We start from the raw sequence: 12,115 nt of genomic DNA on the forward strand, positions 1-12,115 counted from the left end.
TTAGAAAGAGCAACCACCAGCACCTACTTCACGACCTATCCTCCATTCCATTCAAATAACGCAGCCAATAGGAAAATCCTCCGCCCTGAGCCAACGACTCGGCGTAGCTGAGACAACCCGGGAGGCAGCTCTGCCCTGTAGAGCCTTGCGGTTCCACTGCTGGCCTCCGGATTCCCGGGAGCCCCCAGCCCGACAGGACAACCTTCCTTCCCCGCTTCCTCCTTTCCAGGTCTGTCCCAGCCCCCGCTGCCTGGGCCACACCCGCTTCCCTCCGGTGGCCCAGCCACCCCCGCCAAAGTTCGCGGGAGCGCTCTTCCTGGGGCGGGCGCAGGCCCAGGGCGCATGCGCACTGGTCGAAGGGCACCTCCCAGTCCGGATCTCGCGAAGTTACGTTAGATTGGCCGCCGATGACGGGTGGCCGTGCTGGGGGCGGGAGGGCTTCTGTGGTAGGAAGGGAGGTCCGCTCGGCCGGGCGCGCCGCCCCAGTGCTCTGTGGGATACTGGAAGTCTCGAGCGTCTCCTCCCGGTTCCCAGCCCTCCTCTGACCCGCACTCATAGAAACATTCACACACCCCCTGCCTCCCCTCTCTTCCCTCTCCGCCTCCCCCTTCCCCCCCTCGCGATAAGAAGACCCGGCGGCAGGAGAGGGGATGAAGATGGCGGACGCGAAGCAGAAGCGGAACGAGCAGCTGAAGCGCTGGATCGGCTCCGAGACGGACCTCGAGCCTCCGGTGGTGAAGCGCCAGAAGACCAAGGTGAAGTTCGACGATGGCGCCGTCTTCCTGGCTGCTTGCTCCAGCGGCGACACGGACGAGGTCCTCAAGCTGCTGCACCGCGGCGCCGACATCAATTACGCCAATGTGGACGGACTCACTGCCCTGCACCAGGTCTGTGCGCCCCGCCGCCGGCTCTCCTGACCCTGAGGGTTCTCGTCGGCCTCCTGCCGGGGCCTGCCCTCAGTTCTCCACCTCTTGAGGCTGGGGGCGGCGGGAGACTCCCTGCTGCGGGGTGAGGGGGCGGTTTCCCGAGAGGGCGGGAGGGAGAGCTGCTGGAGGGGAGGGCGCTGGGCTTGAGGCCCCCCTTCAGAACAGTTGCTGGTGGAGTTGGGAACCGGGTGATTTCCGGGGCATAGGGGAAAAGGAACTGTGGTCGTCTTGGGGCCCCAGGGCCATTCGTGCATGAGTCTGGGATTTGGGGTCGAGACAAGGAGGGGTGTAGTGGGGTTGTGCCTGGGCCCCCGTGTCAGTGATATATTCGGAGGGTTGGATGCTGAAGGAAGAAAACTAACAAGGGGCATTAGGAACGCTTAGGCAGATGAACATCTTTGACTTGTAGGTGGGCATTGGATTTGTTGCACTTTTTAGGACTTGATTACAAATGATGATGATAATAATAGTAATCTAGAGCCCTAAGCCGTGTGCCCTGAGCGAACGATTTCCTGTTTTCTCATTTATTACTCTTGGTCACTGGGGAGGGGAAAACAGGGTGTAATTAGCTGATCTGCACCGGCCGAAAGGAAGGGGATGGAAGTGGGCAGAGTAAGGAAGCCCTCTAAAGGGCTTGCCCACCTCCGGACCGGAACGTGTTGAGTCTGATACTCGAAGTTTGCCGCAGTGTCAGAGATCCTTGAGCCCCAGGTCCTGGGGTGTGCACTGGTGTTAGAAAGAGAAGAATAAATAGGGGACACTGTTTTCAAAGCCCGTTTCCAAGCTCTGGTTTTTCTTTTGGGGGTGGGAAAAAAGAAAGCTGGTCACAAACTTTTCTCAAAATGGATGCTTTGTGCATGTTAAAGTTTTATAGTAGTCTGATTGGGATCTCTCAGTGTTAGCCAAATAAGGAGAAACTATTGGCAATCCAGAGATAATGTTGCCTTGCCTTTAACAGGCCAAAAGCAACACAACCACTTAGAGGTTTGCATAAAAAGCAGTTTTTAAGTGATGGTAATAGGTGACAAGGCATAGGCTTTTTCTACTTTCTTAGCGGGCAACTTGGAATAACTGTAATAGAAAATGACTTTGCAGCAATAGCTTCCCCTTACAATGAAAAGAATTGTAAGCTATCTCAAAGTTGCCTTGGTTGAAACAAGGCTTTGTATTTCATGAATATTAACTTGATGCCTTTTTAAAAGACGTGTGTAGTGACATTTTTCCTTGTACTGCTTACTGTTTAAGGGAGTGATGACCATTTTAAATTTTATATAATGGAATTATCATATCAGATTTGGAGTATAGCCTTTGTTTACAAAGTTGACTAGATACATTGAAATGATTGACAAATTGCAGGACAAATATGGAATTAAAAATGTGGCACCCAGTAAAAATATAGCGGGGTATCTAGCTCTTTCTCAATTTCATTAATTTAGATTCTCTAATGCATAGCAAAGTTTTTATTTGGGTGAAGTTTATTTAAGGCATACCATAACTGTTAAGATTTTAAAACCATGGTGTTGAGAATGAAGGAAACTTTTGGCATTAAAAATGATTATGTAATTATATAAGATGAATCTTCAAATTTCTTTCAAGTGTACTTTACACGTTTTAGTGTGAAACAGATTTGAAAGACGATTATTACTGTAGGAGGTCAGGATAATTGGATAATGGTTCGCATCAGTATGTTTTATTCAAATTGTCAGATAGAAATTTAAAGTTACTATTGTCGTGGAGGAACCCAATTGTATTGGCCTAGAGGAAGACAAAAAGTTTTGATATTTACATTATTGTAATATTGGTTTAGGGAGGAAGAGAAAATACATTTAACTGCCTTCTTAAGATCTTTTTTTCTCCTCTCAATATTCCCATGTTACAAGAATTATCAGACTTACCATTGTCTTCCTGATTAACTGAATTCAGTGGTCAGTTTGGTGTTGTGTAGATATATCTTTATTGGGTATTTTGTTTTAGTTGACAAACAGAAGTTTCTAAATTTACACCATTTTCATAATATCTTTCTGTCACTTTTTGTCACTGTGTGCGTTTGACCCGATAATCTCCAACCGCCTCCCCTTTTCCATAACATTTTTCCTTATCTGCAAATTCCTTAAATCAGTGAAGCCAGTCTTTAAAATATCAAGCATTAAAATTTTTGTTATGTTTTCTTCACTCTCATTTCTTATTTATCAACTGTTGTACTTTTTTCCCATTGTTACTATGAAAACAGGGAGTTCACTTTGGGCAAATTTAGGACAACAGTTAGTGAAAGACAATAAACAAAATTAAAAACCACACACACAAAGTTTTAAGCTTTTAAGAAATCTCTTGAACTTAGCTTGTTTTCCATACTTAATTATAAAAACTAAAATCACTGATTTAATAGTTCTTGAATAGTTCTTTAAAACTTTAACCTCTCAAAAAATCGTAGAATACCTAAAATGTATAACCGGGTTAATTGTTTATTCTTTTTTGAATATTCATTTACTTTTTGGTTTTGATCAAGTGTTCTAAATTTTATTGTCAAGAGAAAAGTTTTAGGAACATCACAACCCACAAATATACTTTTAAAAATCGAATATTTTGCTTTTATTTGTTGAATGTGCTCCCTCATTAGAAGTTATAAAAGATATCCAGTCTTCAGCTGTTCTTTTTGTATAGAAATAAGTCTTCTATATGGAAGAAAAAGCGTTTCTTGTCAAATTTCCTATCTTAGTCTCCAGAATAGCCTTTCTCACCCATCCACTCCTCCTGGGACCTGACCCCCAAAGCTACCAAACAGCACAAAGTTAACCATAGATATAAATTTCTGGTTTTTCTAGAACCGAGGTCTAGAGTAGAATTTCATTATTACCAATGGGGCAATAATCAGCTTCTGATTTTATAGCTACCTGGTAGAGTTTTACAGTATGTGATTATATCTCTATTTTAGCATACTTCGTAAAGATTTAAGGAGATTAATAAGGTTATACATAGAATGCCTTATTGCTGATTCTTACTGATACTGCGGTGCATAAAATACAGGGCTGAGATTTTTCTCCAGCAGTTTTGAGTTTAGCCTGTTGATTTTAACTTTAAAATCTTTTCTTTTTCCTCTGTGCCAGTGACTTCCAAGTCAGTTTACGGTTCCCTCATTTCTGCAAAGCTCCAAGCCTCATTTCCATTTTTTTGGGTTATGTATTGATTTAAAATGAAATATTAAATGTATTGTAATTTTATATTTAATAATGTCTTTTAAGTAGTAATACAGTAAATACAAGTTCATCCCCTTTGCCATAGAATGGCAACTACTGTATTCACGTTAACCTTTGTGATTTCTTCAAAGGATTTCTTATTGTTCAAATACAGATTTTCATAATTGCAATTCAGTATTATAATTTTACGTTTATCCGTTAACATTAGAGATACTTATCTTTAGACTTTACCAGCATCCTTTTTAACTAATTATTTTAAAAGTATTATTAATTTAATTATAAGACAATTTTACATCGTCAGAAATTCTTTAAATTCACCTAAAACAGGTCTATCTTTCCTTATCAAGCCTAGTCTTCTCATTGATGTTTCTGTTTCTGTTAATGATATATTAATCTTTAGAATCAAGTTAAACATTTTAGTTATTGTTTACTCATTCCCCTTGTCTATGCATAATCCAGTCTATCTTCTAGCTCAGTCTTTTCTTTACAGTTACCTTGGCATCAGTTCTTTTCTTTGCCACTCTTTACTGGCAACCTAGTTCATACCTTTATTACTTTATTTTATTATTTTTTTTTGAGATGGAGTTTCGCTCTTGTTGCCGAGGCTGGAGTGCAGTGGCGCTGTCTTGGCTCACCGAGACCTCCACCTCCCGGGTTCAAGTGATTCTCCTGGCTCAGCTTTCCTAGTAGCTGGGATTACAGGTGTGTGTCACGATGCCCAGCTAATTTTGTATTTTTAGTAGAGATGCGGTTTCTCTATGTTGATCAGACTGGTCTTGAACTCCTGACCTCAGGTGATCCACCTGCCTCAGCCTCCCAAAGTGCTGGGATTACAGGCGTGAGCCACCGCACCTAGCCTTATTTTTATCCCTAGAGTATAGTAATAGCTTAATTGTTTTTCCTGCCTCTATTCTCTCCCTGATTTAATCTAGCATGCATATTGCTGTCATATTAATCTTTGAACAGTATCATTCTGATGGTGTTACTCCTCTCTCTAAATTTGGATATAGTACATTTTATCATTTAACTTATGGTTGATATATCTCCATTGTGTTGTATCCTTTATAGAAATTGGTTAACTTGCTTACATTTCAACTAGATCTTTACATTTTTTATTTCCATGCCTTTAGCCATGCTTTTTATCTTCTCTCCCTTGTTTGCCAATTAAAATTCTAGTCATTGTTCAAGATTCACATTCTCTTTTCTGGGGTGTTCACTGTACCTTATATTCTGCCTCTCCTGCAATAAAAACACTTTTTACTGAATAGTGTTTGTGTTTGTCTTCCCTTGTAGCCTCTGAGGACCTAATCTTCCACAATTTTTGTATTTCCAGAGCCTAGCACATAGTAGATGCTCACTAAAGGTTTATTGAATTTTATTTTTTTTACCTCAAATCATCAATAGGAAGTTTTAAGTTATTTGTATGTTGTGAGATACATTTTTGAAACCTTCACATCAGATACTTAGCATATTGTTCTTGCACATAATGGAATTTGTGTGATTATGAAACAAATTAAAAACTTTGTTGTAGATTTCAAGATATTTTAATATCTTGAGATTTTTAAGAAATCTTTTTTTTTTTTTTTTTTTGAGATGGAGTCTCATTCTGTCACCCAGGCTGGAGTGCAGCGGCGTAATCTTGGTTCACTGCAAACTCCGCCTCCCAGGTTTAAGTGATTCTCCTGCCACAGCCTCCCTAGTAGCTGGGATTACGGGTGCGTGGCACCATGCCTGGCTAATTGTTACTGTATTTTTAGTAGAGATGAGGTTTCACCATGTTGGCCAGGCTCATTTTGAACTCCTGACCTCAAGTGATCCGCCTACCTTGGCCTCCCAAAGTGCTGGGATTACAGGTGTGAGCCACTGTGGCCGGCCTAAAAAATTCTTAATATCGACCTTCTTTCTATTAAATTCTAAAGCAGTCTAGATATTGGTTAAGTGGTAGAAAAATATTATATCCAGTTGAGTCATTAATTAATTATTCACTTTGTAAGAGTCTGAGCTAGATCCTCTAGAGCGGGCGTTCACAAACGCTAGGCCGTGGACAGGTCGGTCCACGACCTGTAAGGAACAAGGCCATACAGCAGGAGGTGAGCGACACACTGGCAAGCTAGCATTACTGCCTGAAATCTGCCTCTTGTCAGATCAGCAGCGACATTAGATTCCCATAGGAGCGCGGACCCTATTGTGAACTTGCGCTTGTGAGGTATTTAGGTTGTGTGCTCTTTATGAGCATCTAATGCCTGGTGATGATGTGAGGTAGAACAGTTTCATCTGGCCCCACTCCCCAACCCCCATCTGTGGAAAAATTGTCATTCACGAAACTGGTTCCTGATGCCAAGGTTGGGTACCACTTCTAGAGGAATACAAAGTAGGATTAGTTCCATGTTCTATGCTATTACAATTTTAAAAGTTTTTCTTTTACTTTCCAATACAGACATACAGATAGGTTTAATATGAAATCCTTTTGATCTTAAAATACAAATTTGATCTACTTCTAAGGGAGCCATTTTAAGTATCTTTGTAAAATATGTGATCCTCTCGTCAGCAAAAGGAATACTTTTGTGTAGTCTTAAGATGTGAAGTGTAAAAGAGACTGGAAGCAATTAATTTTGAGTTGCTTGTTAGCAAATAGTTTGATTACTATGTAAAATCTGAATTAAGAGTTTATAGTTTGTAACTGTTTACCCTTTTTTTGATGGAGAATGTTAAGATCTTGGAAGACCTCTTGGATAACTTTTAAAGAGCATTAAAATTTGTGTCTAAAAGAATGTGCGTGTAAAATATTTCTCTACATAGTTTTCTTTTTAGAAAAGCTATAACACTTTATGCTCATGCCTTTCAAAAGTTTTTATTGAAATCATCCTAAATCCATTTTTAAAAACCTACCTAAACAAACAAATAAAACCCTCCCAACCCCAAACTGGCCCCTCACTTCCTACAAATAAGTGGGCAACCCTAGCCATGTATGGCGTGTGCTGGTAGGGCACCAGTGCCCACACTGCTGTTGGTATAATGCTTTTTCTGTAGTTGCTGCCTCTGTGCTTCCTGGCAACACTTTTGTGGTCTGACTTTGAGGTGTCATAACCAAGACCATCTTTCATGTGCCTCAGCTACAGTATGATTGCAAGCTGTGACTGAGCATTTTCTAGTGTAGCCAGGTAGAAACACTGGATGGAATAGAGGAAATGTTTTTCATCATCCATTTGTTATTACCACATTTAAAAATTACAGTTCACATAAGAAAAGTATTTTAAAAATCTTATTAGATGATTTTTAAAAGAAAACTATTTAAAAACCTTTTAATAGGAGGAGGCATAAAACATTGTTTTGTTACTATCATAACGTGTTACTTCTTGACACTATATGAAGTTGCTATTTTCATTGCCTCTGCCTGCAAAAAATTGCCATCTTTTACTCCACCCTTCTTTTGAAAGTTTGTGGGGCTCCACAGTAAGGTTGAAAAGATGATGAGGTATTGGCATTTTGGTATACCTCTTTGAAAGATTGAAGAACTCCAACAATTGCAAGTTTATTCTCAGTTGGAGTCAGATAGGTAGTAGACATGACTTAATCAGTGTTTTATTGAGGAGCAATGCTTTTCCAAACAATAGTTTAATTTTCACAACATGCTTTTTCACTTGCTCAAGGTTAACAAGAAAATAAATGGCAGAGCTGGAATTCTTATGCAGGTCTGTTTGATGCCAAAGCTCAAACTTTACCCTATGCCAGGTATCTTCTTTGAAGTCTGAAGAAGAAAATATTCTTAAATCTTTTCATCATTATGGTGGTGTTTAGTAGTTGGAGGCTTCTCTGTAAATTAGCTGAAAATCAAGTGAAACATATAATTTTTTTCTTCATCCACTTTTGTTTTAGCTAGCCCATACTTTTAAGACCTTTCTATGGTAATTGAAGTGAAATAGTACTGTATCTAAATTAATCTCAGAATTCGAAATTGTCCTAAATTTTAGGAAGTGCCAAGATTATTTTTGCCTTACCATTATGTGCAGAATACATCAGCAGCAACAAGAAACACTCCTTTTTTCAGGACATAGAATTTAATTTTTAACTACCTTTATTTTTCTCTACCCTAATAGCGATTTATATTGTTTCAGTTGTTGGGTGTGTGTGTGGGTGTGATGTGTGTATGTGTGTTTTGAGACGGTGACAGACTCTGTCACCATGGCTGGAGTGCAGTGGCATGAAAATAGTTCACTGTAGCCTTCCTGGGCTCAAGTGATCCTCCCACCTCAGCCTCCTGATCAGCTGGGAATACAGGCATGTGCCACCACTTCCAGCTAATTTTTTTTTTTCTTTGACAGGGTCTCCCTGTGTTGCCCAAGCTAGTCTGAAACTTCTGGGCCCAAGTGATCTTCCCACCTGAGCCTCCCAAAATGCTGGGATTACAGGCGTAAACCACTGCACTCAGCCTGTTTTAGTTTTTTTTAATCATTTACAGTAAATTTGTTTTTTTTTTTTTGAGACGGAGTCGCGCTCTGTCGCCCAGGCTGGAGTGCAGTGGCGCAATCTCGGCTCACTGCAAGCTCCGCCTCCCGGGTTCACGCCATTCTCCTGCCTCAGCCTCTCCGAGTAGCTGGCATTTACAGTAAATTTCTTATACATACATACATGTACATATTTGATTCTTTTTAGAGACAAATTGTAGGAAACAATACCATGCATACTGGGGGGGGGAGAAGTCCCTTAGGTACGCTTAAGGTAGGGACTTTGATTCTTTTTTCTTTAAATCTCCTTTGTATCTGCATTTTGTTTTAGTAGGTACACAATAAATGTTTAATGATTTAAAAAAATTGGACACAATGTAAACTAATATTTTGAAGAGCAGAATTCATAGAATATTAAATAATTGGGTAAATATAACACACTGACAAACTTTTAAAATGTCCTAATAAAAAAGCTTATATCAACCACTTACTTTTATAATACTTACAATGTAAAGGTAGCCATTATTACCATCAAAACATTTATTAGGTGGCTGGGTATGGTGGCTCATGCCTGTAGTCCTAGCACTTTGGGAGGCCTAGGCAGGCGGATCACCAGAGCTCAGGAATTTGAGATCAACCTGGCCAACATGGCAAAACCCCATCTCTACTAAAAATACAAAATAAAAATTAGCCAGGCGTGGTGGCGCATGCCTGTAATCCCAGCTACTCGGGAGGCTGAGGCACGAGAATTGCCTGAACCCAAGAGGCAGAGGTTGGAGTGAACTGAGATCATGCCACTTCACTCCAGCCTGGGTGACAGAGCGAGATTCTGTCTTAAAGAAAAAAATTATTGGGGTGTTAGATTTATTTTTGAAATGAGATCTATTACTGATTATCAATAGATGCTTCAGTTTATGTAACTTAGTTTAAAAATTCTTTAAACAAATCCTTGAGTGTTCATTTAGAAAAGTAATCTCTAGGCTGGATGCAGTGGGTCACACCTGTAATCCCAGCACTTTGAGAAGCCAAGGCAAGAGACTTGATCCCAGAAGTTCAAGACCAGCCTGGGCAATATAGGGAGACCGTGTCTCTACCAATAAAGAAAAAAGAAGAGAAAGAGAAAAGAAATCTCTAGTATGGTAATATTAGAAATAATGCATATTTTCTAGTTATTTTACTCATACTTTTTTTTCCAAATAACATTTTTACTATGGCTCCCTCTATGTCAGTATTTTCTGACCTTATTAGTGTTTTGGTTGTTTATCTTTGCATTGTTATGCTGGCTAACCATAAAAAGACACGCTTGAGTTCTGTGTTACTGCTCCAAGTGTGCTTGCTGCTCAACTCAAATGCTCTTTCATGGGAGGAGACATTCCACATTGTCATGTGTTACATAGGCATTTCTGAAATGACATTCAGTAGAAACCATGGAAAGAAGTGAAAGCATTCCTCAGCTGTCACTTTTTTAGTAGTCTATTTAAATGTTATGTATATTGAGTGAGATATTCTGCAGAGAGAGCTTCACTTAATAAAACGCTTTACTTTAACTTGATGATTTAACTCACATTTGAGCTGAAATTACTATTTTCTTAGTTTAACATGATCTCTAACACTAAAATCATAAGATTGTACAAAGTTCGTGTCATTTTCTTGAATACTGCATAGTGCAGAAGAGAATACATTTTGTGAGATGTCACTTGGCACCCTCCTAAAGATTAATAACCATGTGGGAAAGTATATTTTCATGGACTGTTATACACACACACACACACACACACACGTACACGTATGCACTCAACCTTTACTTGTAATAAACATCCCAAATTATATATATTTTATTAGCCTTCAAAATTGTTTTAGATAGTTATAAACTTATTTGAGTATTTATATTCTTGCGTGGAACACTTCTAGAGCTTTTCTATAGGAGTTTCAGCTCCAGAACATTTTTTTAAAATATCCTCAGTGTTGAGAGTTTTTTTTTCTTTCAGGAGAGTTTTTAAATTTTGAAAATGATATCATTCGAAGATGTATCTAGTGAATAAAGGTGGATCATGTAGTAATCATGGTTAATAAATATCTGTGATTACATGATACTTTCTAAAAAGCTTATTCTTAACTGGAATATGATCATAAATGTCACCTTGGATTTAAGTTAACTCTTTACATTGTCTGGATTTGAGTATGCTTCAGAATTTGTAAACCTAAAGTACTGTTCATTTGTGTTCTAGATTTTGATGAAACAAGTCAATGTTATAGCTGGTGAACATAGTCTTTTTTGTGCATGTTTGCGTTTTCTGCAAAAGATTTTGGTGCTGCCTGGCACAGTAGCTCATGCATGTAATCCCAGCACTTTGGGAGGCCGAGGTGGGAGGATCGCTTGAGCTGGCTTGGGCAACAAAGTGAGACCTTGTCTCTACAAAAAATTTAAAAATTAGCTGAGCATGGTGACACGCATCTGTGGTCCCAGCTACTCGGGAGGCTGAGGCAGGAGGATTGCTTGAGCCCAGGAGGTTGGGGTTGCAGTGAGCTGTGATCACGCCACTGCATTCTAGCCTGAATGACAGAGTGAGACCAGGTCTCACATTTTAAAAAAAGATTGTGATGCTGCTGTCTCTAGATCATGACACTAATTCATTAAGAGCTATTGTTTTTCTCAAAGATATTTTAATTTCTACAGTTTTTCTTAAAAGGTTTGGACAGATGACATATTCAGCAATTTCTGTATTCCTTCCAAGTACATGGAATCTACTTAAGAACTCTGTAGCATATTCAAGATTTTTTTCTTTTAAAATGCCTGTTGCAGTTTAACTCTTTGAACCATCATTTTTTACAGTTAAAATGCCTTTATATTTTTTATCTTCTCAGTGTTTTCCATTATTTTTTGATATACATGAAAATTTAATAAGTAATTATTAAGTCTTCAGTGTCTTGCTTTTATATAGGTTGTCCCCATCTCCTTTTTTTAAATTTTATTTTATTTTTTGAAACAGAGTCTTGCTCTGTCTCCCAGGCTAGAGTGCAATGGCACAATCTCGTCTCACTGCAAACGCCGCCTCCCAGGTTCAAGTGATTCTTCTGCCTCAGCCTCCCGAGTAGCTGGGATTACAGGCATCCACCACCACGCCCAGCTAATTTTTTTTATTTTTAGTAGAGACGGGGTTTCACAGTGTTGGCCAGACTGGTCTCAAACTCCCGGCCTCAGGTGATCCACTCGCCTCAGCCTCCCAAAGTGCTGGGATTGCAGGCGTGAGCCACCGTGCCTGGCCTCTCCTTTTTATTTTTAAACATGGCTTACTTTTGTATATTTAATGTTGTATGTGAATTTTATCCCAAATAAAAATAGTTGTAAAAGTTTAAGAATAATTATTTAATTAAAACACTAAAGACAAATGTAAAAAATTAAATGTTATCCAAAATTTCGGGACTGGATTTGCTCCATTTAAAAGTTGAACATCCTTTTAAATATCTCTATACAGGTATGTAATTTTCTATAAATGGGATCATACCTAATTTTCTGGTTTATAACCGGTTTTGAAACATTATATATTTT

The 12,115-nt window shown here is 39.4% G+C and overlaps 1 protein-coding gene across 2 annotated transcripts in view; it reads left to right on the forward strand.

Moving 5' to 3' along the window:
- Positions 1-383: 383 nt before the first annotated feature.
- PPP1R12A (protein phosphatase 1 regulatory subunit 12A) overlaps positions 384-12,115 on the forward strand; it is a 161,438-nt gene continuing 149,706 nt past the window's right edge. For both annotated transcript variants that reach the window (XM_003259586.3, XM_012500121.2), the window contains exon 1: positions 384-887. In XM_003259586.3, the coding sequence (XP_003259634.1) occupies positions 651-887 (237 nt within the window). In that variant the 5' untranslated portion in view covers positions 384-650. The remainder of the gene's footprint in view (positions 888-12,115) is intronic.

The sequence above is a fragment of the Nomascus leucogenys genome, chromosome 10 (assembly GCF_006542625.1).
Source record: "Nomascus leucogenys isolate Asia chromosome 10, Asia_NLE_v1, whole genome shotgun sequence".
NCBI classification, from domain to species: domain Eukaryota; kingdom Metazoa; phylum Chordata; class Mammalia; order Primates; family Hylobatidae; genus Nomascus; species Nomascus leucogenys.